Source organism: Microtus oregoni, unplaced genomic scaffold (genome assembly GCF_018167655.1).
Source record: "Microtus oregoni isolate MIOR12 unplaced genomic scaffold, Mior012 000081F_ref0000091, whole genome shotgun sequence".
NCBI lineage: Eukaryota > Metazoa > Chordata > Mammalia > Rodentia > Cricetidae > Microtus > Microtus oregoni.
The window spans coordinates 4062459-4089354 of record NW_024544541.1 but is presented as its reverse complement, the minus strand read 5'-3'; the positions used below and the strand labels follow the sequence as shown (position 1 = coordinate 4089354).

The 26896-nt window shown below is 52.9% G+C and overlaps 1 protein-coding gene across 1 annotated transcript; it reads right to left on the bottom strand.

Annotated features, from left to right (window-relative positions):
- Nucleotides 1-329: 329 nt before the first annotated feature.
- Nucleotides 330-25010, bottom strand: Draxin (dorsal inhibitory axon guidance protein). Its single transcript, XM_041643151.1, has 7 exons — nucleotides 24953-25010; nucleotides 10504-10942; nucleotides 7710-7903; nucleotides 6010-6121; nucleotides 5568-5657; nucleotides 3868-3957; nucleotides 330-543 (listed from the first exon to the last, which is right to left on the bottom strand). The coding sequence occupies exons 2-7, from the start codon at nucleotides 10931-10933 to the stop codon at nucleotides 431-433; spliced, it is 1029 nt and encodes a 342-aa protein (XP_041499085.1). The 5' UTR covers nucleotides 10934-10942; nucleotides 24953-25010; the 3' UTR covers nucleotides 330-430.
- Between the last annotated feature and the right edge of the window lie 1886 nt (nucleotides 25011-26896).

The window sequence follows — 26896 nt, the reverse complement described above, 5'->3', positions numbered from 1 at the left end:
TTGCCACGGTCTCTGTGGAAATTCAGTAAAAATGAAGGTGGTGCTTGGCGTTTGCCTGGGACAGAGTATTCCAGAGCCACTCCTGTCAGGGGTCCTCTCTTTCCAATCCTTTCCAGGCTGGGAAACCTCTTTAATTTTCCAAATTGAAGCTGCTGTAATGCTGATGTCAAGCAGAAGAGGGCGCGCTCGACACGACTATCACGTAGAGCGGGCTCCGTGAGCTGCGTGGGTACCACCTGGGATGGCAGACACAGCTGCTCTCAACCAAGCCCTCACCCAGCTTGGGGATGAGTGAACCGGGGCTGCACCCGCGGCCTCAGTCACTGGGTCCCCCACGCAGGCCCAAGCTGAGCTAGTTACTGACGCGGTCTTATTTGTCCAAACTTCCCTAGCTCAGAACCCCGGCCTGTGGGGAGGCACTGCTAGGGCGCTAGATGTTGATGAAGGATCCCTGGTCCCCGTTGACTGTCTCAGGTTCCACGCAGCGCCCCTTCCTCCGAGTGACCCTGCGGTTCCGGTGGAATTTGGCATAGCATCGCAGCCCTGAGTGGAAGGAGGCAAGGATGTCATGCCTGTGGGTGACTGTCCCCCCCCCCCCCTTTTCTTCCCCTTCAGCCCACACAGGCTTCTCATTTTACAGCCCCTCCATACCACCGAGTCATCGCAATGTCTTGAAAAGTTTTAAGAAACTGGGCTGACTGCACAGGCCTGAGAATGAGACAGCAGGTTTGGGCTTAATCTAAGGCTGGTGTGGCTACATAGCAGACTCAAAACAAAAACAAAACAAAACAAAACAAAAATCCAGCAAAACCTAAATGTTGAATCTGGGGCTTTGCATATTAAGCACACATTCTATCACTGAACTACATATGACCTCATCTCCTATTTAGGAAAAAAAACAGGTTGAGCATGGTAGCCCACCTTTTACTCCTAGCATTTAAGAGGCAGAGGCACGGCGAGCGGTGGTGGCGCACGCCAAACACCAAAAAAAAAAAAAAAAAATCCAAATGAGAGCAACAAAGTCAATGCAGTTCTTCTTGAAGCTTCTCTCATTTCCTTTTTTTTTTTTTTTTTTTTTTTGGTTTTTCGAGACAGGGTTTCTCTGTGGCTTTGGAGCCTGTCCTGGAACTAGCTCTTGTAGACCAGGCTGGTCTCGAACTCACAGAGATCCGCCTGCCTCTGCCTCCCGAGTGCTGGGATTAAAGGCGTGCGCCACCACCGCCCGGCTTCTCATTTCCTTCTTAACCTTTTCCAGGCCTCACTATATGCCAAGCCAAGCCAAGCCAGGCAGTTCCTGCCAAAGGTCCCTGCCTTTACCATCCGCCTTCTATCGGAACACCTCAGGCTCTCTTCCAACCCTCATCACCGGGGTTTTTTTTTTGCCCTTTTCCTAAGAACTCTATATAACATCCTGTGGAAATACCTTCCAATCTTTCGGGCTTTCTTTTTCACAACCCTTATGACTCTCCAGGGACTTTTTCTTTCCCCTTTTCCTCTTGTGGGGGTGTGTGGGTGATGGATACAAGAGCTTCTGTAGCCCAGGATGCCCTGGATGGAACTCCCTATGTGGCTGAAGATGACCTTGAACCCCTGAGTCTCCTATCTCTACCTCTGGAGCGCTGAGATCACAGGCACAGGCCACCATACCTGGCTCCAGAGAGGGCTTATCTATGGGTTTGTTTCTGTAACCCAGGAGTGGAGAAGATGCAGGCTCTTTTATTACTGTGAACTAGACCCTGTGGGTGGCTCGGGTTCACACAGCAGCTAGGGGAGGAATCTGCCCTCAGAGGCCGCCGGAATGAAGGTTGAATATCACTTGGCTCGGCAATTTAGGGACCTTGTTTTGAAAGGGTGCTTATCTCTCAGAGGTGTGCGCCAAAATAAATACTGTATAAATACATAAAGATCATATTGACATAAGGGAAGTGTGTGGAGGTGAGAGCCCCACCCAGGATGGCCACAGTTGGTCTTTACTGAAGTTCAGTGATGGGAACCAGGGGCTCCCGAGACTACAACTTCAGCAGTGTGGGTTTGAAGACTCTGAAGACAGAAGTCGAATTATTTTCCACCTGTTTCTTCATAGTTCTCATTTAAACTTTTTTTCCGTAAGATTTATTTTGAGTCTGAAGTTTTGTCTGCTTGGATGTATGTGTACCATGTACATGTTTGGTGCCTGTGAAGGTCAGAAGATGGCATTGGATCCCTGGAACTGGAGTAATGGATGGTCCTGAGCTGCTATCTGGGTCCTCTGCAAGAGCAGCCAGTGCTCTTCACCACTGAGCCACCTCTCCAGCCCTTCCCTGGCCCTGTCTTTCATTTGGGTAGGGGGATGAACTCAAGGCCTGACAAGCACTCTACCACTGAGCTATCCCTTCAGCAATTTATGTATGTATTTATTTAGAGACTGGGTCTAACAGTGTAGAGCAGGCAGACCTTGAACTCACAGAGATCCACCTACCTCTGCCTCCTGAGTGCAGCTTTGACTGGTTCTCTCCTGCCACATTTACGAGGGTTCCAGTTACCGAACACGGGTCATCAGGCTTGCGGACAAAGACCCTTTATACCCTGAGCCAATTGCTAGCCCTGGTTTGTTGTTTTCCAAGCAAGGTGTCACTGTGCACCCCCCTCAGTTGGCCTCAAACTCACGATAGCCCTGCCTCAGCCTCTCAAGTGCTGGGATTACAAGCATATACCACCACAGGCAACTTTTCTCTTTTTTTTTCATTTCCTTCCCTTTCCCTCTCCCTTCTCCTCCCCTTCCCTCCCCTCCTCTCTTCTCCTCTCCCTTTCCATCCTTTCCTCTCCTCTCCCCTCCTCTCCCTTCCTCTCTTCTCCCCTCCTCTCCTCTTCCTTTCTCTCCCCTCCCCTCCTCTCCCTTTCTCTCCCCTCCCCTCCTCTTCCTTCCCCTCTTCTCCTCTCCTCTCCCCTCCCCTCCTTTCCTCTACCCTCCTCTCTCACTCCTTTCCTTTTTCCTATGATAAAATAAAATACGCCCCCCCACCAAAAACAAAACAAAACAAACAAACAAACAAAGAAGCAAGGGAAATAAGGGGAGATCCAGCAATGATGCTGCAGACCTTTAACTCCAGCTGCTTGAGAGGCTGAGGCAGGAAAATCACGTGTTTGAGGCCTGCCTACACAACTCAGTACAGTTCTGCCTCAGGACTTTTTGCTGTTGCTGTTCTCATAGAGACAAACATGCTACTACCAGGGTGTTCTTCTGTACCCCACTCTTCCATAAATGTGTTTAAGTAAGTCACCTCACCTCACTTCTGAAATGGGAATCATAAAACCTTCCTTCCAGGGGTGACTGTGGACACGGCACAGGACAGGCACCAATGGGCACAGGTGTGCATGGGACACACCCTTCCATTGGGTGGGTGCTCAGAGAAGTTAAACACCGTTTCCTGTGGCTGCTGGGAATCCCACTCGATTCCCTGTTCCCCACCATCTCACTTGGAAAGTCTCCCATCCAGAATTCTGCTGAGAGCCTGCCAGCCTTCTCAGGTTGGCTCTTATTTAAAAGGGATACATTCCTGTCTCCTCCCTTCTCCCCCTCCTGATCCTGAGCGATCATACCAGCTTGTGTTTCAAGAGGCAAGAACACAAATCTGAGAAACGATGCCAGGAATGGAGACGCGTTGAGCAGACAGATTGGAAGACCCCGGCAAAGCTGTTCCTACCGGTGCCTTCAGCTCCCAGGGGGTTCTCCTACTCACTCCCTCTCCCCAAACCTTTCCTTCACAACCACCCTCTGCCAGGAAACCTCATGCCCCACTCATTGCAGAGCTGGCTGGACAACAAAGGTTTCATGGTTCTGGGAGCACGGTGGGGAGGGGGCTGGCCACTCCCGGAGCCCGGACTGACCTTCCGTGCACATGCAGTCATCAAAGCATTTGTTGTTGAGGCCGCGGTTGTGGGGCGTGCAGAGATGTTCCCGGAGGTCGCAGCAAGTTCCTGGCAACACAGCAAGCACATGTGGTCAGCCAAGCTAAGCGGCTCCTCCCCGCCGCCCCGCACTAAGTCCCACTGGACAGGAGATCTATCATATGTGTGGCAGTCCATACCCTGGTGTGCCATCTGGTGTGTAAGCCACCCCCCCGCCCGGGCTGGGGTCACTGCTGGATCTCAGAGATGAAATCCCCAGAGACAGGTGGCAGAGACGCAGGCCTCCCCAGATGGCCACTTGATCGATCATGGGAGGATCAAAGGTGGTGTGGGGTTCGCCTCCCAGGGATGGGGGTGCCAGAGGTAGAGCCGGCTGAGGGAGGGGAAGGACCTCAGGGATCACGGACACTAATGTCCTCTTGGACAGATGGGGTAACGAAAGCCGTGGGTGGCTGCAGGGATAGCTTAGGCAAGCCTGAGGCATCTCTGCCCATTACTGTCCTGTTGGCCCTGACTCCAGCCTTCTCTTCACACTCAGAGTGCAGACAATGGTGTAGGAACAGACAGCCTGTCTGGGCTGGTATCCCACTTCAACAATGCCAAAATGGCTGTGTTTTGCAGAATATCCTGCCCATGTGGCGCCATGGGGACGGCCACTTGAGTCTGCCCTGCCCCCACCCCTCAGGGCACTCATTATTTGGTAGCAGTAAGGGACACCAGTAGTCCCTGATCTCCTGCTGCGTGTGGCTTCACTCACCTTGGCCCCTGTCCCAGCCACCCCCTCCCCCAGCAGCTCCAGACAAGGGACAGCATAGCCATGACCAGGGCCACCCAGCATTGGGGCTTCCCTGACAGCAAGGCTTTCCCCCACAGCTCCCTTCAGGCCAGCATGACATCAGGCCAGAGGACTCTCTGCCAACTTATTTCCTCTCTTGCCTGGAATAAGTGTCACCATCAGCACCCCAGAGAAGCATCCCCCAAGACAGGGTCTGGCCTGCATCTCCCTATGGACCCCAGGATGATCTTGAACTCCTGATCCTCCTGCCTTTGCTTCCCAAGTGCTGCGGTGACAGATGTTTCCCCACCACCGCTTCTGCTCTGGGGAGTCACCTGACCCCACAGGACCAGCGGCTCAGACTCTAGTCAGACAGCAGGTCCCCCATGTTCCTCCGCTGTGATGAGTAGGATGCTGACCAGGAGAGGGTGTCATGGAAACCATCCTCAGAGAGCGAGGTGGTTAACATGATGAGGGGACTGAATTAAGCCATGTGGGCATTGAGAAGACAAGGTCAGGAGCAGATCCTCTCACTCAGGGCAGGGTGGGTTGTGGGTAAGAAGCTTAGGAACCAAGATGGCTGAGGCTGTGTGATCTTGGAAAAGGCCCTTAGCCTCTGTAGGGCATAATTGCTTTGCTTTGCCTGAAAACGAAGTCAGTCAGTCTCCGCCCCCACCGCACCTCACTTCTCTCCTTCTCTCCCCACCTCTCTCTAATGTCATTCTGTGGCAGAGAGGCTCAGGAAACTCGTGGCTACTGCAGTTGCTAATTATTGTGCAGAAAGGGTCATGACCCTCACTCAGGCTTGCTCCCATGCTAGAAGCCCTGTCTCACCTGCCTTTCTGGCATTCCCTCCCAGTCTGGTGCCTCACGTGTGGGGTGTGGGTTTAGGGGTACCAGGTACCTGGCAGGCAATCCTGGTGATGGTCACACGGTTCCCCCTCAGCTGGCGACGTCTCGTTACCATCACTGGCATACTGACTCCAGTGTTTCTCTGGGGACAAGGAAACTGGAGGTCATATTAAGCACAAGACTTGGGGGTGTCACAGAGTCAGTGGCCACTCCCACAGTGTGGCCCGGACAAGATCCTCTGCCTCTCTCGACTTCACTTTCTTCCCCGAAGCAGATCCTGTAGCCCGTCGCCCTGTAAGAGGCGTGGGACCTGTCTAGTGTGCAGAGAGTGTGGGAGACTGCCACAGTTAGTCAGGTTCAGCTTAGAGTGATGCTCTCCAGCCCACCTCTGGACGCCTGCGGGTCATCCTGGACTCAGCAAGGATCCTCTTCAGTAGGTGCTGGACAGAGGAGTCCAAACATGGGGCTGGGGGGGGGGGGCAAAGCAGACTTACCTTTCCTCTTTGCAGAAGGCCAGACCTCTGGCTTTAAATCCTCATAGTCAGTCCAGTCAAATAAGGCCATGTCCAGCGTGGGCATCACGTCCCCATCAGACCTGGGCTGTGCCTGCAGAAGACGAGGCGGGGAGGAGACCTGGAGTCTTCAAGGTGAAGATGTCAAGGTAATGGTGAGGGAGGCTGCGGAACCTGCTTGTTCAGAATGTCTTAGCCCACTGGGGAGGGAATTAGAGGTGGACCCATTGCTCATTTCTCTGCTGTCCTCTCAAGGTTCTGTGAAGACCACGTGCAGGCCTCAATCCCACACACAACAGAGGGCCGCTCACAGCGCTGACCCACTCACAACCAACGCTGAACAATATCCTGGAAACTACTGAGGACCAGATATCGTGGTGGGTCCCCGTGTACGTGATGGCCAGGGTTCAGCAAGGCACAGACTGTAACTCCCTGCCCATGGCCACAACTTTCGAGCTGTCTGTCCCCTTCCTGTCCCCGTCATAAACGAGAACGGCCAGGTGAACTCCTGTGCCCGTCATAAACGAGAACGGCCAGGTGAACTCCTGTCCCCATCATAAACGAGAACGGCCAGGTGAACTCCTGTCCCCGTCATAAACGAGAACGGCCAGGTGAACTCCTGTCCCCATCATAAACGAGAACGGCCAGGTGAACTCCTGTGCCCTTCTTTAGTCACCGGTGGTCAGAGCTGTGTGAGCGTCCCTGTTCCCTTCACATTTACTTTCTCAGAGCTGGGGAGTAGACGGGTTAGCCACCTCACTGACCTATGCCACTCTAGTCACGGGTTTTAAAATCTCCTGGCTGGGGCTGGAGAGATGGCTCAGTGGTTAAGAGCATTGCCTGCTCTTCCAAAGGTCCTGAGTTCAATTCCCGGCAACCACATGGTGGCTCACAACCACCTATAATGAGATCTGGTGCCCTCTTCTGGTGTGCGGGCATACACACATACAGAATATTGTATACATAATAAATAAATATTTAAAAAAAAAAATAAAATCTCCTGGCTGCTTTTGGAGCTCTTCCAGACTTTAAGGTCCTCCCAGGAGTCCCCCCTCTACTTGTGTAGAGAGCAGTATGCTGAGCTGGCACTGGCTTCCGGGTTGTCCCAGCCCAAGCCCCCAAGGCCATATGCTGTGGTTTTTGGCATCTTTTCTGGAGGCAGAATACCCAGTGGGGCAAAAGCTTACTGGCTTCCACTACCACCCTCCTGCTGTGCCTCAGTTTACCTAAGTAGAACAGGAGGAGACTCAATTAAAACCCAAGCGGCTGGGCACACCTGTGAGAGATTTTTCTTGATTGGGTCATTCAAGGCGAGAAGACGCCCTAAATCAGGGCCACACCTTCCGGTCCCCGCCCCCCCTGCCCCCACATGCCTGGAAGGACGTGGAAGAAGGAAGCTTTTGCTTCTACTTGTCCTCGCTTTTGGTGGCAAGTCCGTCTGTCCTGCTGCCGAGGTATTTGCTGGTATTAGAACCTACTTCAGGATTATGATACAGAAAAGACCAGCTGAGATACCTGGCCTCGTGGACCAAACCTGATTCTTTCTTTGCTTTTCCGTGGGGAGACAGCAGCTGTTGGATCAGCCGGACCACAGCCTGTAGGCCACTCCAAGAAAGTTCCTTTTGATGCGCACCTTAATTCTACAGATCTGTTCAGTCTTGACAGGAGGCATGTGCTCTTACCTGGGGCCGCAGGGAGGTGACAGGCAGGATCCGGGTCTCCTCTGGGGTAGGCGTGGCAACATCTGCTGTGGTTAGGAAGAGCATGGTTGGGGCCAGGCTGGTAGAAGACTCCTCTGTGGCAGCCTCCAGCATCTGGTCTTCAGAAGGTTCCACCTTCTTCATTAGGGAGCTGGGCCCGCGGATGGCAGCTCGTCCTGAGACAGGGCAAACACAGGGTGACCAGCCTGCTGCTCAGTGTCCACCTACAGGGCAGCCCGACCTTTCTGCTGTGGACCCTTGGTTTATCCAACACCCTGCTGTCTACCCTGCTAGAGACCCAGAAACAGCAGTCACTGGGGGAGAGGGACTGGTTGAAAGGTTCTCCTCCTTGAGAAGCTGCATTCTAGAAGTCTGGATCCAGGATGCCTGAGGGCAGCTAGGGACATAAAACCGTAGAAGGCTTCCTGGAGGAGGTGAGGTTCATGGAGGCTGAGGGACACTGCTTGGAGAGACTTTGAGAAAGCTGCTTACACACATGCACACACGCATGCACGCACACACACATGCACGCACACACACATGCACGCACACACACATGCCCGCACACACACACACACACACACAAGCCACTTCACAGTAGTCACTTCATCTAAGTGCCTCAGGAACTCTGAGAAGCAGTTGCTGCTCATCTACAGGGGAGGAACCCAAGCCAGAGAAGTTAGGCGGCTTCACTAAGGACACACAGCTCTCGTATGGCAGGGCATAGATTTGAACCTCCGTCCCGGGTGCAAAGCCAATGCTTTTGATTTCTGGGGCCACTTTTGAAGACACTCAGGTGGGAGAGTGAGAGCGGAAGGCAGCAGGGTCACAAACAATGGGACCAGGATGGAGGATGGGGGGTTGGTCATCTACATTTGTCCTTGCCACGCACAGGTATAAGTTGATACGGATCCCGTGGGGTCCACCCCACCTCGCAGAAATGAACCCCAGTCAGCCTGAGGCTTCACAAGTGATGATGAAATGGCCCGACCTGTGGGCTTCATCTGTTTCCTGCCACCGTGTTTTTGCCCTTAGGAGAGTCCTGCCTCTTGACCAAAGAGGGAAATTGGGGACCCCATGTGTACTGTGCTCTCCTGCTGGTCCTCAGGCATCAGCAGTTTCCAAATTGGCACAGGGGACCACCGAGAATGGGAGGGAGTATGATGACATTTGTCCTTGGCGTCTGGGGATTCTCAGTCAACCTGGCCAGGAAGCCAGTGCCTTCTCTCTCACTATCTGCAGAAAGAAGTGGCAGGTGCTCCACCTTCTTCCTGGAGAAACACCCAACCAGCCAGCGGCAGTTGCTCTGTCCCTAAGGCAGTCTTGTCACGCGAAAAGACTTAGTAGCCAGGTCGCCAGTGTAGGCTCAGGGCCAGGTGAGGCCGGAGAAAGGTCAGCTGGTTGGAGCAGGAGGGGTCAGCTGATGGGGGAGGAACCAGCTGCTGGTGGGGGCGGGGCCAGATGGTTGTGGGAGGGGCCATCTGGTTTAGGGGAGGTACCAACTGGTTGGAGATGGGCAGGTATGGGAGGGGTGACATTTCTCTCAAGACCCTGCAGTATATATCTTTGCTGTTCCCAAGGACCTAGGGCTTGGTCGAGAGATGACTCAGAAGCTAAGAGCATGCGCTGCTCTGGCAAAGGACCTGAGTTCGATTCCCAGCGCCCATGTCAGGTGGCTCACAACCTCCTTTTATCCCACCTCCAGGAGACCTGATGCCTCTAGCCCCCGAAAGCACCATGCTCACATGCACGTATTCACACATACATACCCATAACTAAAAACATTACAAATAAGTCTTAAAAAAGAAAAACTTGATTCTCCAGCCCCTCGCTCTACTTGGAAGCAGTGGGGTCTCTGGGAGATGGGGCATAGTGGAAGGAACTTGAGTGACTGGGGGTGCCTTTGAAGGGATACAGGGACCCAGGTATTCCTGTGCTGTCTCTCCCTTCCTCTCTCTTCCTCCTCCTCCTCTTTTCCCTCAGCCACCGGGCACCATGAGGTGAGCAGCTCCAGGCTGCTTCTACCGAGCTCTGCCTCACAACATGTCCAAGCAACTTAGACAGAATGTTCTGAATCCTTGATCCCAACTCAACTTTCTCCTCTTTGTCATCGTGACAGACAGTTGGCCACCACATGGGGTCACTGGTGTGCAGGGTTGGAGGGTGCAGACTGAGATGCCCAGGATTTAGCAGCGATTGCTTTGGGATGGTGTCGCGACCCCCAAGTCTAAGCTCTCTGAGCGGCAGGTCACCTCCTCCTGCACTAAGGTCGGGCTGTGGGACAAACTGAGGCTCACAAAGGTGACTTTCCCAAGGCTACAAACTAGTGAGTGGTGGAGTCAGTCCCTGCTCTCAACAGATCTGAGTGCAGAGTCCAAGCTCTCGGCTTCCACTCCGTTCTGGAGCTCATTAAAAGAGGTGCCCGGAGGGGGGTTCCCAGCTCTTCGGTCTGTACGCTAGCAGGGCTTAGAGTTGGGTAGATTTAGGTCAGATGCAAGGTAGATTTTCCCGACGGCCGAAGGAGGCAGAGCTTCTATGGCAAACTCCCTCTTCTCCACCTCTGTCCCTCCTCGGCCTCTCCCTGCTTCTTCTCCCTAGTAGACTGCTCTGACTTTAGTAAGATGCACCTCCTCTTCTGAGAGCCCACTTCTGCCTCTTTGGGGGTTTTGAATGGTCTCTCCAGGGCCTTAAAACTCTGACTCTCTGACCACTTCCTGTCCTCCGCATTAGAGCCTAGAGCCTTCCCGGAGTAAAGGGCTCCCCGGCCTCCAGCTACCTCGGTGCTGGCGCAGCCGGTCCCTGCGTCTCTTGTGTTCTCTGCCACGTTTCTTCATCCTCTCCCACCCAGAAGACCGGGGCTCCTTCTCAGGATAGGGCAATGCCAGCCCCAGAAGCAGCTCCTTGTCCTGCAGAAGGCCGGCAGGGCGCTGTCCAAGCGTTATCCGGGAAGCCTGCCTAGCAGCAGTGACCCCAGCCCCCTCCTGGCCCCGGCTGGGCATGCCTGGGCCCCTGTCCTTCTTGCCCAGGCCCCGTCGGCCATGATGATGGGGCTGAGGCACCCACAGTGTAGAGCTGGGGAGGTGGGGTTGGGTTTCAGGCAGATTCCGGGGAGAGGATCCAGATGCAATGGTGCCTGCCACGTGGAGCTCCGGGAATAGCAGGACCAGGAACAGTATGGTGATCTTGCAGACAGTGGACCCTGCCATTGGCTCTCCCTAAAAGAAAAACATTATTATGTGGGCAATACACAGTACCTCCCCACAAAGCTCCATATCTGCACCCCATTATCCAAACTGCTTTTTCCGCGGGGGTAGAGGAGGCTCTGCTCCCTGGACACACTTTTTTAACTTTGTGTTTTGGATTGTTGTTGAGGTTTTGTTTTGTTTTGTTTTTGGATTAGTCTCATGTACCCCAGGATACACTTGAACTGATCCTCTTGCATTATAATTACAGGCATGAACCACCAGCGTCTTTCCTTTTGTGTGAGGATTTAAAAATACATTAAATTACTGGGTGTGGTGGCGCACGCCTTTAATCCCAGCACTCGGGAGACAGAGACAGGCGGATCTCTGTGAGTTCGAGGCCAGCCTGGTCTACAAAGCGAGTTCCAGGAGAAATCCTGGGTCAAAAGTTCATTAAGTTACATTTATTCATCTATTTATTCATTTATTGTGTGCATGCCATGTATGCATGTGGAGGTCAGAGGACACTTGCAGGAGTCGGTTCATGGGTCCCAAGTATCAAACTCAGGTCATCCCATGCCTCAGCAAGTTCCTTTGCCTACTGATCCATCTTGCTTGTCCTCCCCTTTTCTAAATTGTTAAATATGTATGTGTGTGTCTGTCTATCACATGCGTGCAATGCCTGGGGAGGCCAGAAGAGGCCAGAAGCTTGCTCTGGAGCCGGGGTGTCAACTGCCTGATATGGGTGCTGGAAACCAAACTTCAGGTCTTCTGCAAGAATAACAGGCAACAAGAACTTCTTAACCTAATTGAACCATCTCTCCAGCTTTTATTCCCCACCTTGAGAGGGTCTCAAAGTGGTCTTAGCTGTTCTGGAACTTGCTATATAGTCTAGGCTGGCCTCAAACTCACAGAGATCCACCTGCCTCTGCTTCCCGAGTGCTGGGACTGAAGATGTATGCAGATCTGGCTTGCTTTCTTTCTTTTCTTTTTTCTTTTTTCCCAGACAGCATTTCTCTGTGTAGGCCCTGGTTGTTCTAGAACTTGATTTCTTGCGAGGCTGACCTCGAACTCAGAGATCTGCCTGCTTGTCCCTCCTGAGTACTGAGATTAAAGGTGTGTGCCACCACTGCCTGACCTCTTTTCCCTTTTAAATTTAGTGTAATCTTTTAGAGATAGGATTGGGTGGGCATCGAGTAGCTCAGGCTGACCTTGAACTCATGTGCTCCACCTGCCTCTGCCTCCTGCCTGCTGGGAGTATAGTCCTGAATCCCTATGCCTGCTGGAGTCATTTTCACATCAAAGCTGGATGGTGCTCATGGTTTCCAATGGTAGGAGGCCACAAGAGCTGGTGAACATGCCACGGCCACGAGAGCTGGTGAACATGCCACAGTGCAGAGGACTGTCCTCGTGGGGCGAGGAAGATGGCTCAGTGGCTAGGGGTGCTTGTTGCTTGGTTTCCAACACCCACAGGGCAGCTCACAACCATTTCTAACTCCAATTCTGGAGCATCCAACGCTGTCTTCTGGCCTCTGCATGCATGTAGTGCACAGACCAGACATACATGCAGACAAAACACCTATACACATAAAAAAAAACCCAAAAAATACACATTAAAAAAAAAAAAGATCACAAGAGCACCTAAGGCTTAGGCTCTTTGGTTTAAATCCTTCCAGACCAGTCTAGAGGTCGTTTTTCTAAACAAACCCCTACCCTTGGTCAAGACCTCCAAGACATAGCCGAGCTCCTCAGAGCCCTGAACCCACTCCTTTCCGCTGAGATTTGACCTGCAGCCCACATCCAGAAACAGGAGCCATCTCTGTAATGACTCCTGCCACTTCTCCCACTTCTCCCACTTCTTCCGAAGAGTCTATGCTCTGGGTCTCTTGAGACTGTCCAGGGTGGCCTAGCTCTGTCCTTGCCCCTATTTCCACCTATCTGATAGAATCTCATGGAGCTCAGGTTGGCTAGAACTCATTGAGTAGCCAAAGATGACTTTGAATTCCTGATCCTCTTGTTCCTCTGCCTCCACTCTACTAGTGCTAAAATGACAAGAAAGCATCTCTATTAAAAAAAAAAGATTTATTTTTTTTTATTTATTATGTATACAGTATTCTGTACTGCAAGCATACCTGCAGGCCAGAAGAAGGACCCTCATTACAGCCGATTGTTAACCACCATGTGGTTGCTAGGAATTGAACTCAGGACCACTGGAAAAGCAGCCAGTGCTCTTAACCTCTGAGCCATCTCCCCAGTCTTAAGAGCGCACCTGCTCTTCAGTTCCCATGCGCTTTAAGGTCCCCAGAGGTCCTGTCACTGTCCTGCACTGTTGAGGGCTTTGGGAAGGGCCCTATAGATATGACTCTGACCACCCTACTCTGCCACATACACACAAGGTAGAGCAAGCCAACCAGCTCCCATACCCCTCCCAACTATAGTGGAGCCTCTGAAAGATTCAGTGCCCAAGGAGGACGCTGATCTCCGTGGGGCCAAAGGACCTGTTTCAGAAGGTGTGAAAATAGGGGATTGATGGGGGGTGTCTATCAGACTCCGAGGGTCCTCCTGCCTGTAGTGTCCTTATCCATCCCAGCCTCACTGCCTTGGCCAGGCTTACACCAGGTCAGCAGGCTGATTGAATTTTTATAGCGTGGGATTCCATTAGGGTCCCCAAGGTGCTGACGCCACCATTTCTTTGTGATTTGTGGCTTTATAATTGCCTAGGGCAAGGAAGAGTTGTCAGATTTGGAAGATTCCCTGGTTCCCAGCATCCCCCACTCTAGCTGACTCAGCTTCTGAAGCCCTTAGGCCCACCCCAGTCAGCTTACCTTCAAGAAGCTCAGAGTGGGGGCTGCCTTGTCCAATCTTGGAGTCAACACTTGGTCTACTCAGCTAAGAAAAAAAACGCACTCACACTTAGCTCCTCTTTGTCCTGGGGCCCCGGGCTCTTCCCAGAGTTACCCGCTGAACGTCGGGAGGTCTCATTGCTTTCCATTTTGTCTGCTATCAGGGACCAAGACCCAAGTGGCCTTGAAGTCAGCTGATCCTCAGAGCTTCCCAACCAGCCTGAATGTAGTGTTGAAGAACAGCTCCTTCCCTGGAGTCAAGTGAGAAAGTCCATCCCCTTGGCATCAAGGCCGGGGACATAGCTTGGTTGGTGGAATGAATGATTGCTAGTATGTACAAGGCCCTGTGTGTGTTCAGTCCTTAGCACTACACAAACCAGTGTGTGATGGTGCACACCTGTGATCCCAGCACTCAGGTGATGGAGGCACGAGGTTCAGGGGTTCGAGGCCATCCTTGAGTATATAGGGGATGTGAGGCCAGCTGAAGCTACATAATGTCCTGTCTTCAAAAAACAAAATAGGGGCTGGAGAGATGGCTCAGTGGTTAAGAGCATTGCCTGCTCTTCCACAGGTCCTGAGTTCAATTCCCAGCAACTGCATGGTGGCTCACAACCATCTGTAATGAGATCTGGTGCCCTCTTCTAGCCTGCAGGCATACATGCAGACAGAATACTGAGAATACTGTATACATAATAAGATAAATAAATCTTTTAAAAAATAAATAAAGGAGCCAGGCAATGGTGGCACACATCCTTAACCCCAGAACTTGGGAGGCTGAGAGGCGGATCTCTGAGTTTGAGGCCAGCCTGGTCTACAGAGTGAGTTCTAGGATACACAGAGAAACACTGTCCCAGAACAAAACAAACAAACAAACAAATTAAACAAAGGATTGGAGGGATGACATCCAGCACCCACCCTGGGTGACTAACTGCTACCACATGCAGCTCCAGCACAGGGAAAGCCACCAACACCCCCTTCTGCCGCTCCCAGCACCCACACTGCCCCAGTTACTTTCTATTGCTGTGATAGAGACCATGACAGAAGCAACTTGGGGAGGAAAGGGTTGATTTGGTTTGCATGCGTCCAATCGCAGTCCATCCAGTCCATCACCGAGGGCAGGAGCCTGGAGGCAGAGGCTGTGAGGAGTGCAGCTTCCTGACTTGTTCCCAGGTTTGCTCAGTCTGCTTTCTTATACACCCCAGAGGACTGCCTGCTCAGGGGTGTCCCCACCCACGGTGGGCTGGGCCTCCCACATCAATCATCAATCAAGAAACCACCCCCACAGACTTGCCTACCGGTGGGTCTGATGGAGGCATTGTCTCAGTTGTGGCTCCTCTTCTCAGATGACCTGATCTCATAGTAACAACAACAACAAAAACAAACCAACAAAAACAGTACATGAGCTCAGGTGTGTGTGTGTGTGTGTGTGTGTGTGTGTAAGAAACCTAATAAAGAGAAATTAAACAACAGGGCCCGAGAGATGGTTTGGCAGCTAAGGTGCTTGCTGCCAAGCCTGATGATCTGAGCTCAGTTCCTATGGCTCACATGTTGGAAGGAGAGGATTGATTCCTACAGATTGTCCTCTAATCTATCTTTGAGCACTGTGACACATCTCTGTCTCTTTCCTCTCTCTCCCTCCCTCTCTTCTCTCTCTCTCTCTCTCTCTCTCTCTCTCTCTCTCTCACACACACACACACACACACACACGCACACACTAAATAAACAGATATAGCAGATTTTAGAAAGGGGGTCGGGGAGCCAGAGAGATGGCTCACATGTTGGAAGGAGAGGACTGATTCCTACAGATTGTCCTCTAATCTATCTTTGAGCACTGTGACACATCTCTGTCTCTTTCCTCTCTCTCCCTCCCTCTCTTCTCTCTCTCTCTCTCTCTCTCTCACACGCACACACACGCACACACACACACACGCACACACACAATAAACAGGTATAGCAGATTTTAAAAAGGGGGTCGGGGAGCCAGAGCATCTGCTCACTGGTTAAGAACAGCATTTGCTGCGCCTATGGAGGACCCAGGTTCAGTCCCAAGCACATACATGGCAGCTCATAACTGCCCATAGGAACAGTTGCAGGGGATCCAATATCCTTTTTTGGCCTCCATGGGCAACTACATGTACACAGTGCATATACATTTGTGCAGGCAAACACATAAAATAAAAACAAAACTTAAAAAAAAAAACAAAACCCAAACTACCCACATTAAGATAAGCTCCAGCCCAGGCACCCCGCGGCTCCTGCTGACATCCCATTGCCATGGCCCTGATTGGGTGTGAGCTCATCCATTGCATGTAGGAACCCCAACTCAGCAGCATCTTGCTTCCTCCCACCCTTTCTCCCGATGAATCACACATGTAGCCAGGCTGGGCATCAGGCAGGATTTCAATGCACCACACCAATCCACCTGCATGGCCCTGTCTCCCTTCTCAGACCTTAACAACACCGTCCTGCCCCAGCCCCTGTGTGCAGCTTCCCATTTAGCCAGTCTCCTTGCTTTAGCCTACAAAAACCTTGTGTAACAGGGGGGTGGGGGAGTGGGAGGCAGCCTACCCTGCTCTCTCCCCTTTGAAGTCAATGGAAACACTTGCCTGGGTCTCAGACACACTCTACTGCCTGGAACAAAATCTCCCCTCCATACCACCTTTCTCTGGAATCCCATTCATTCCAGATGCCTCTTCCTTTAACAGACCTCGGTCTGCCCCACCTCAATATAGTCTCTCTTGGTACTGGGTGCTAAACGCTCCTCTTCCAGTCTAGAGCTCCCCGCCATGCTGATGATCCTCCTCCAGTCCAGTGCTCCCCCTCCATGCTGATACTCCTGCTCCAGACTAGAGCTCCCCCGCCATGCTGATGATCCTCCTCCAGTCCAGTGCTCCCCCTCCATGCTGATACTCCTGCTCCAGACTAGAGCTCCCCCGCCATGCTGATTCTTACCTCCTAACCTGCCCCGTGAGGATACTTCCACTATGCTGGTGTTTCCCCATGGCCTCAAGATCTCATGTGACAGAAAAAAGAAAGAAAAGAAAAGAAAGAAAGGTGCATATCACCTGCCTGGCTGTTTGCCGGGCAGTGGTGGCGCATTCCTATAATTTCAAGCACTCGGGAGGCAGAAGCAGGTAGATCTCTGTGAGTTCGAGGCCAGCCTGTTCTACAAGAGCTAGTTCTAGGACAGGCTCCAAAGCTACAGAGAAACCCTGTCTTGAAAAACCAAAAATAAAAAAATAAAAATAAAAAAAAAACCCTCATGTGCCATATTGGTTTGGGATTACCCACTTTCATGGAAGTGTCTGACTACCCTGGCAGCAGCTAGAGGGAAGAGGGTTTGCCCAAGCCACCCTCAGCACTGACGTGCACATCCAGGATTCTGAAGCCTAAGTATTGGTGGCTTAGGGTCCTGAATGAATGCAAATCCTTGGTGCGTGTGTGCGCGTGCGCATGCACGTGCGTGTGAGTGCATAGGAGCTGGCAGACTGACAGAGCCCCCTCTCCAAACTCCAGGGATTTGTAAGATCTTGGCGCAGCCCAGCAGTCAGGATGCCAGCCTGGCAGAGAGCCACCCAGGAAACATGGGCCACCACAGACGCCGTGCCAAGGATCCGCACTGAAGATGGGCTCCCGTCCATTTCTGTCACTCTGGAAGCCAGTCACAAAGCTCCAAGCATTTGGGCACAAAGCAGGGCAGGGGCTCCCCGCCCCCAGCGCCTTGGGTTCTGCTTGTTCCCTTGTCTGAGATGGTCCCAAGGATGGCCCAGTCCCAGTGAGGCCCAGCAGTGAGTCATCAAGACGCACCGAACTAATACCCATCAGAGTATGAGTGTGACCGCCCTGCTCAATGGTGCTGAATTCCCTCAGCTACTTGGTGCCATTTCCACATTTAAAAAGGGAGGATGTAGCCGGGCAGTGGTGGTGCACACCTTTGACCACAGCACTTGGGAGGTAGAGGCAGGCAGATCTCTGTGAGTTCAAGACCAGCCTGGTCTACAGAGTGAGTTTTAGGATAGTCAGAGCTACACAGAGAAACTGTCTCAAGAAAAAAAAAAAAAAGATGCTGGCTGGCAATGGCGGCTCATACCTGTCATCCCAGCACTTGGGAGAGACTGAGGCAGAGAACTGTGATTCACTTGAGGCCAGCCTAGGTTAGCTAGTGAATTCTGGGCAGCCTGAGCTACAGAGTGAGAGACTCTCTCAAAACGACAACAAAAATAAGTGTAAGAAGAAACCAAAGCTTTTTAACAAGGTGACTCAGTTCCAGGCCTGGGTTCTCGGGCACCCTGTGCACAGGGGACATAGTGCTTGACATAGTGGTCAGTGATCATCTGCCTGACCCCATGCTTGCCTTTGTTTGCTGTGACCAGTATCTTCACTGGTGAGTGCAGTATTCCTGCTGAGAAGTGATAGCCAGAAACTGGCAAGGAAAAGGAACCTGAGGAAGGACGGGGGAGGGGAAGGGCTTGAATTGGGGCTCCATCTTGCCGGGCACAGTGGGGAGAGAGTGGTCTTGTTGGCTGTCTCCACCCAAGAGGCAGCAGGAGGCAGTGTCATATGCAAATGAGGCATCCATTCCGCTGAAGCAAGCTTTAATTCCCGAGGCCTCTCCCGGGGTGGGCACAACACTGGTGAGGGAGGGGCTCCCAGATACCCGCCTGGCAGACAACTGTGGAGTCCAACCACCTGGCCTCCCACAACAGCTGCGGGGCCTGCATTCCTGACTTGCTGACCGGCTTGGCCCACTGGTTGCACGGTGCCTGGGGTGGATGCTGGCTGCGCATCTTGTGGGAAGGCTGTTCTGCTGGAGCCTAAGGATTGTGTACCTTAATCCAAGTCCACTTGGAGACCTTGGGACCATCCACCCGGTCCCTAGACTCCTGTCTCCTCCTTCCGAGATAAAGCTGAGCCAAAGTATTTGGTGGAAATTCTTTGAAGGCTCGAAGGCATTTGAGTCTAATTAGGTGGGGGTTTTGTTTGTTGGTCTGTCTGTGTATTGGAGGGGGGCACTGAGACAGGGTTTCACTACGTGGCCCTAGTTGCCCTGAAACACTATAAATGAGTCAGGTTGGCCTTGAATTTAAAGATATCTACCTATCCTTCCCGGTCACTAGAATTAAAGGCGTGCACAACCACCTCCCAAACAACTGTTTTTCAAGACGGGGTTTTTCTGTGTAGCCCTGATTGTCCTGTCTTGAAAAAACAGACAGAGTCTCATGTAGCCCAGGCTAGCCTCAAACTCTCTGTGTAGCCTCTGAGCTTCTTATCCTCCTGCCTCTATCTCCCGAGTGCTGGGATGACAGACGTGCACCTGGTTCACATGGTGCTGGGGAGCAAACCCATCTCTCTGTGCACGACGGACAAGCACTTTACCAATCCAGCCACACCCCAGCCCTGAAAGTGTCCAGCAGAACCTGGCCCTGATGCTGTCTCCTCTCGGACCCATGTAATGATTTTGCTTACTTATCGAACCTGAGCCAGGGGTTCTAGCCCATAGTCCATGGCGAGCTATCCCACAATTTCTCTTCTGGTGATCCTGGGACCAAAAGCTGAACTCTGGTCCTGAGATTGACAGCCACAGACAGGAAGGGCTTCTGTGTGGAGCTGCTCCAGCTGACTCCTGGCTCTGATGTGTTTCATACTCCACACCCGGCTCCTCAGCCTACCCTTGACCTTTCTAAGAAGGGGGTCTCTGTTTGAGCGCAGGTGCTCTCAAGTCATACTTTTCAGACCCATCTGCATCAGGCAGATGCTGCTGCTGGCTTTGGTTTTGAGACAAGGTCTTATAGATACAGCACTGGCCACCTGGAACTTGTTCTGTAGACCAGGCGGACCTTGAACTCACAGAGCTCTTTCTCTGCCTCCTGAATGCTGGGATTAAAGACCTGAGCTACCAGGCCCAGGCAGAGAATGTTTTCTTGTGGGAATCATTTCTGATGGGGCATTTCTGTACTTCAACAAAGATGCTATGGATGAGTTAACTTGGGTTGAATTGTCCATGACTCCTGCTTCCCTTTTCACAGGAGATGGAGCACCCCTGGCATGGCATCATCGAGTCCCTGCTTGCAGCTACATAGCAAACTGGAGGTCAGCCTAGCATGGGAATCGTGCCTCAAACAAAGACAAAAATAAGCTACACACACACACACACACACACACACACACACACCCCAAACCCAATGAACTCTGCGCAGGCTTCACCAAGCACAGTGAAAGGAATTTGGGCAAATCTCTAAACCATTCTAAGCCTCAATTTCTCCTCTTGAAACATGCTGGGAATCGGGAGGCCTAAGGGAGACAGAAGTTTATTAGAAACACAGAAACATTGCTGCTGTAGCTGTGGGGTGGGGAAAGAGGGAACAAGTCAGGGTAGAGTGGGGGTGGGAGGTTCCTGAGAACATTTATGTGTGAGTGGAGGGACAGGTGCATGTACACAGTCTGTCCTCATAGGGTGATCAGAGGAGAATTAGGACCATCCCAGGCCAGCCTGGAGGGACTTTTGCCTTGCTGAATGAGGTTTGGCTTCCCTTTAGGATCCAGAGGCTAGGTGGTTCCTGTCTGTGTTTATTGTGCCAATAACTAACCCTGAGTAACTCTTCACACACACACACACACACACACACACACACACACACACACACACCCTACACATGCATAACACACACACACACACACACACACACACACACACACACCCTACACATGCATAACACACACACACACACACACACACACACACACACCTTGCACACACACCCTGCTCACACCCCAGGAAAACTGCATGGAAATGGAGGGGCATCTCAGAGCCCCGACTCAGCTTCACGCTCCTTCACTCACTCTGACTGGGTCTCAGCCCCTTTGTAATCACGGGGACTCAACAACTTTTCCCCTCCTGAACCTCTCAACCCCTAAATTCCAGAAATGTCACAGTCTTGGTACCTAGACTACTGAACATGATTTGCTGCTTGCTCAGCTATATCACTGATCTTCAAGTGACAACACACTGGCTCTCGGGTTCCGGCAGAAGCTGGAGCAGAACAGAGAGACACCTGGAGCCAGACAAAGTTGGTTGAGATCGTGGCTGCAGCTCCAATAGCTGTGTGACCCCCATGCAGGCCGAGGAGCCTCTCTGGATGTCAATCACACATCTGGACAATGAACATGCTTGTTTGTCATTCCCTGGGCTTCCCCTAGTCTAGGCCTAGATATGTGCATTGTCTAATTCAGCCCTTTGAAGGTGTTCTCTTTCAGAGAGTAATAACCACAGAAGGTGCTGGAGAGAGGGCTCAGTGGTTCAGGGCCTGCTGTTCTTCCAGACCTGAGCACCCACATTGGGATGCTCACACCCACCTGCGAGTCCAGCTCTAGAGGGACCTAATGCTTCTGGCCTCTGTGGGCACCTGCATTCATGTGTACAAACCCACACAAACACACCTACTCAAAACTAAAAATAAATCTTAAAAATAAAAGCTGTTGGGGCTGGAGAGATGGCTCAGCGGTTAAGAGCACTGACTGCTCTTCCAGAGGACCCAGGTTCGATTCCCAGCACCCACATGGCAGCTCACAACTGTCTGAAAATGCAGTTCCATGAGATCTGACACCTTCACGCCAACAAACATAATAAAGTTAAGTAAATAAATGAAAAAAAAATAAATAAAACTGTTGTATGTGGTGGCACAAGCCTTTAATCCCAGCACTTGGGAAGCAGAGGCAGGCGGATCTGTGAGTTTGTGTCTAGCCTGGTCTCCAATGTGTTCTAGGCCAGCCAGGGCTGCATGGTGAGACCCTGTCTCAATGAATCAATCAACCAGTCATTTGCCTGAATAAAATAGCGTAACAGTTATGTCAAGACAAAGATTTGAGGGACTAGCCCAATCCATATATTAGAGGCAGAGGTAGAGTCAGGATTTGAACCCGTAGTCACCGGACCCATTTACTCTAACCATTCTTTAAGCTACCACTCTGTTTTTTTAAGTTTTTCTTTGTGTGTGTGTGTGTGTGTGTGTGTGTGTGTGTGTGTTGGTGTTTTGTTTGCATGTATGTTTGTGTCCCGCATGTATTCTAGGTGCCAACTGAAGTCAGAAGAGGGCATCCAGTCCTCAGGGACTGGAGTTGACAGTTGTAAGTTGCCGTGTAGTTGCGGAGAATCAAACATGGGTCCTCTACAAGAACAGTGTGTACCCTGTACTCTTAATTGCTGACCCGTCTCGCCTGCCTCCTGGAGCTTCCGTTCTTAACCAGTTCCAGTGTAGCTGCTGGGGTTACCAGGAACCAGGGATGTGCACTGGGGTCCTAACTCAGCATCCAGCATCTCTAAGATCCTCCTCATCCATTCATCCTGCTCTGGACTCCAGCAGGGCGACCATCCTTATCACCCTAGCAATGAAGTGTACCATATGGTGAATGCCATACCATGATGTGGCAAGGCTTGTCAAAGCTGGACCCAGGAACTTGTCCTCTAGCAGCAAGCATTTGGCTACCCTCCAGTGACTTTGCAGGCCAGGCCAGCTGTACCTTGGCCACAGCTGTAGAGAAAGGACTGGAATGGGACCAGCAAAGGAAGAGGCCAGACAAGACAGAGCAGATCCTAGCCAAATGGGCCAGAACAGGGATGTTGGAATGACCTGTTGCCAGGGATCATGCTCAGGGCCACTATTGGAGGGAGCCTCTGCTTTTCCTAGGAGTCAATGAGGCCTGGGTGCATAGTCCCCCACCCTCCACCACACTCCACCTTACTCCAGCTGGCATAGCAGCGAAGTGGCCCGTTGGGATGCAAAGGCAGACTATGTGATGACCAGGAAGAAAGGAGGTCACGTTTATCTTTCAGAGCCCAGCAGAACCCCAGAAACACAGACTTCCTGGTGGCTCCATCTCCAGCCAAAGTCCTTGCCTTGGAGCCAGCTCTGCCCCTAGTCTGGCCAGCAAGACCCAACAGAATGCAGGGAGATGCTATGGCCTGCTCTCTTGACCAAGGATGCCAGGTGTGTGCAGCGCACCTAGTGGGTGTCAGGCTCTGGGGTCACCCTGAAAGGAGACACATTCTTCCACCAGCCTTGGGGTCATGAGGGACACAGAGGCCAAGCGGAGCAGGAGGCTTCATCTAGAAGAAGATGCAGGGTCTTAGCCTGCAAAGCTAGGCCTGAGCGCAGCACTGAGAGACAATGTAGGAAGAGAAATCACCCTAGCAAAGGCTCAGAGGAAGTCAGGAGACAGAGACACTTAGGCCTTCCACTGAGACCTAGGATGCGGATAGGGTTGTGGGGAAAGGCAGAGGGGGAGGCTGGGCCAACAGAGGTTTCTGTAGTTAATTTAGTGGCCACGCTTGGAGCCAGAAAGGCCTGGGGTTGGAAAGACAATCTTCATTTAGTGAGCAAGAAGGGTCTGAGTAAGCTTTCCGGGGTGTGTGTGTGTGTGTGTGTGTGTGTGTGTGTGTGTGTGTGTAGCGGTTACTGCTGAGCTTGCTTCCTGTAGGCTAGGACCAGAGGATGCAAGAACAGAGACGGTGGGAGGTCAGAACGGTTAAAGCTGGGCTCATGTGCCAGGCAGGAGCAGGATCCGGCATGGGGTAGGGCAGCGGGAGGCCCCCATCTCCACTCTTGCCTCAGTGCAAGAAAACACTGCAGCTCAAACAAAAACAGCCGGGCAGCCTCCACCCTGCCTACGGAAAGAAGGCTTCATCTCCAGACGGTGCCCCCAATGCCGGGTGTGCCCTATTACTCTTGGGCTCCAGGACCACCCCAAACCCCAACACCTGTTCTGATCACAGAGCACACAGAAGATGAATGAGGGAAGGTCGAGGGGTTAAAAAGCAGGCTCAGGACTTGGCAAGTCAACCTACCAGAAGGGAACTGCTTGGACTCGGAGCTGGCACCATGGAACACGGCTTGGGGGCAAGACAGAGGTTCAGAGCTGGGACGAGCGCCACAGACCCTTCCAAATGTACCGAGGGCGTTGGCAGCTCCATGCAGTCTCACCACATTGCTCATGCAGAGGGAGAGGTCGCTGTAAGTGCGGCTGGTTGTATGGGCAGGCAGGGGATGTGTGGGAGCCTGACAGGGGTGAGAGGGAGACTGCCCGGAATAGGGCTTCAGACGGTGCCAAGGTCTCAGCCTGGAGTTTGTGACTGGCTCTGTAGACCCCCCAACCCTACCCCAGCCAGGGTATAGTCCCTCTCCCATCCCCACCAGCACCATGTAGGTACCTAAGATACAGGCACGCATCCCTCCAGGTAAATCCTATTGTCCCTGTTTTGTGATGGAGACACTGAGGCTCAGACACGCGCGTACTCCTTTGTCCAAGACCGTTCACTTCCAGCACCCCTGTCTGCCCAGAGTGACAGCAACGGAACAGTTGAGAACACCTCCTCTGCCACCAGACTGAGGGACTGGCGCCCTAGAGGGACAACTAACAGCAGCAAGGACTACCACCTGAAAGAGTGAAGGCCACGAGGGTGCCCAGCTGGAGTGGCTAAACAAAACTTGCCAGGGAAACCCAGTCATGCTTACACCTTAAACATAAGCTCTGGCTTCAGAAGGCAGCTGAGCCGTCTGGTCTGATGGAGAAAAGCCCTGCGGTGGGGAAGGAGAGGAACCAAGCCAGCCCAGAGAAGGGAGCCGGGTGCCCTCGAGGTGGTAGTTCAGCCGAGGGTGGCAAATGTGAGGCTGAGCTATGCCAGCTTTGGGTGAGTTTAGCGTCCCCCCCCCCAACACACCCAGCCTCCAGGGCGTCATCAAATGGGACAGAGGCACCCTGACCAGCTCTGCCCCAGTTCAGGGAGTCTCTGGAGACTTCTTCCAACGGTGATAGACAAATCCCCCAACTGAGAGACCACCCAGAAACAGAGACAAAAAGATACTGGGTCCCAAACCGAGAAGGCTAAAAGTGAAGGACTGCGCGCGAGACCCAGAAACCCCCCGAGAGGGAGGCAAGGTCGCACGCGAGGCAGAGTGGCGCAGAGCACGAAAAAGTGAGTGTCCAGTCTGGTGCCAGGGGGTAGAGCAAGCGGCCTGGGACAGAGCCGAGAGCTAAGGGAACACGAGGTACGAAGTGGACAGGAGACCGACGGACAGACGGACACGTGGGTCGCAAAGCAGGAGGAAGGCAGCATCCTCCCTTAGAGCAGGTAACGGACCTTGGTCAGGGCACTCCGCCAGGTGAGCGGAGGGCGGGGCCAGGGGCGGGCCGAGCCGGGTCTTACCTGTCCAGCGGCCGGGGAGGGGACCGAGGGCTCAGGGCCGAGCGCCTGCGGGAGCCGAGCGCAGCCGAGGGTAGAGCGGGACGGCGCTGAAAGGTGCTCGGGCGGCGGGAGGCTGCGCGGGGCTGCGAGGGAGGGAGGGAGCGAGGGGCGGGGACGGCGCTCGGGGAGGGGACGTAGGAGGGGCCGAGGGGCTTCGCGACCCCCCGTCGAGGGCCAGCCCCTGGCCCGGCCGAGCCCGGTGCGCTGCGGGCGCCGCGCCCTAGCCAGCTGCGTTAGCCGATCGCCGCCCGCTCCCCCGAGGCCTTGGCGCCGCCGCCAGGGCGCGGGGCAGACAAAGGAGGCAGACAAAGGCGGGCGCAGCCCCGCGGCCGCGTGGGCACCGGGCGAGGCTCGCCCTCTCCTCCCGGTGCGTAAGAGCCACCTTAGCGCGGCCCGGGGGCGCGTGGGACGGGTGGGGCACCGGGCAGCGGTGGTGCTTCTGGAGCTGCCCGGCAGGGGAGCGGGCGACAAAGGGCAGCGGCGGGGTGTCCCTGGCGGACCCCTCTCCCCCCCAACAATAGGTCCAGGCTGCGCGCTCAGCTGCAGCAGCGTCTGACGGGACAGGAGCCGGCAGGGTCCCCAAAAGGATTATTCCGCCTAGGCTGTCAAATGGGACGGAAGAAATGCCCGCGGCGGGGAAGGCGGGACAGACAGCCAGAGCGGCCTTTGTAGCCTAAGAAAGTGCGCGGAGTGGGGGAGGTTCTCAGAGAAGTCCCTTTACCAAGAGGGTGTGTATGAGAATCTCAAAGTGATCGGACTTCACCCGGTACCGATGGCACACCTATACCCCCTTTCCCTGTAGGGAAGGAGAGACACACCCCCTAACCTACACAGACACACACACACACACACACACACACACACACACACACACACACAGAGAGAGAGAGAGAGAGAGAGAGAGAGAGAGAGAGAGAGAGAGAGAGAGAGAATATGAATAAGAATCTGCTTCTCTCTAACCGGTCTTGCGCGCTACTCATTCGGGACAAAGCCAGCCCTTTGGGCGGCTCATCCATCACCGCGCGGGGCGCCGTGTCCTGCCGACCCTGGGAGTCCGAGAATGCTGGGTTACTGGTCCCACGGCCCTCATAACTCACAACCGGGTCAATAGGGCCGCCGGCATTGCAAAGATCAAAGAGTAGTGGGGCGGACCCGGCACGTGGGAAGCGGGAAAGGCTTCCATTTCCAGTGTGACAAATTGTGGCTTAGATGCTTAGGAGCGCGGCTCGACATCAGGCAAGATGCCTGTGTTCCTCCTCCAGTGCCAAACCTTGGGCAAATTATCTAACTTCTTCGAGCGCGTCATTGTAGGGAACTCGGGGATTAAGGATTAATGGCCGTGGTCTGTGTAAGAAAAATGTTCTGAACCTCCCAGCCCACAAGAGAGGCTCCGGGGAAATTAATCCATTGTCATTGTGAGATTATCACATGACCATGGTGGGCACAGAAAGGCTTGACGAGAAGACTGGTTGCTTACTAGTTGGAAGGTTCAAACCACTGCTCCTATTGAACATAGCTTCGTTATGACTCCGGAGCTTTCGAGAATGGACGGCACTACAGTAAAAAGCAAAGCAGTCTAGTTCCTAGCACCCACAAGGCAGCCCATAATCACCCTCAATACCAGTTCCAGAGGATCTGATGCCCTTTTCTGGACTCCCTCTTCAGACACACATGAGGTGCATAGACAGTCATGCAAGCAAACATACATAGAAACAAATAAATCTTAAATATTTATTTATTTATTATGTATACAATGTTCTGTCTGTGTGTATGTCTGCAGGCCAGAAGAGGGCACCAGACCTCATTACAGATGGTTGTGAGCCACCATGTGGTTGCTGGGAATTGAACTCAGGACCTTTGGAAGAGCAGGCAATGCTCTTAACCACTGAGCCATCTCTCCAGCCC

Bases quoted from the DNA above. Each gene is read 5' to 3' on its own strand.
- Draxin (XM_041643151.1), bottom strand. From the start codon at position 10,933: ATGGCAGGGTCCACTGTCTGCAAGATCACCATACTGTTCCTGGTCCTG. The intron at 3,958-5,567 runs GTACCTGGTACC...CTGTGTTGCCAG, and splicing joins TCACCAGGATTGCCTGCCAG to GAACTTGCTGCGACCTCCGG. The intron at 544-3,867 runs GTCAGTCCGGGC...CCTTCCACTCAG, and splicing joins TGACTGCATGTGCACGGAAG to GGCTGCGATGCTATGCCAAA.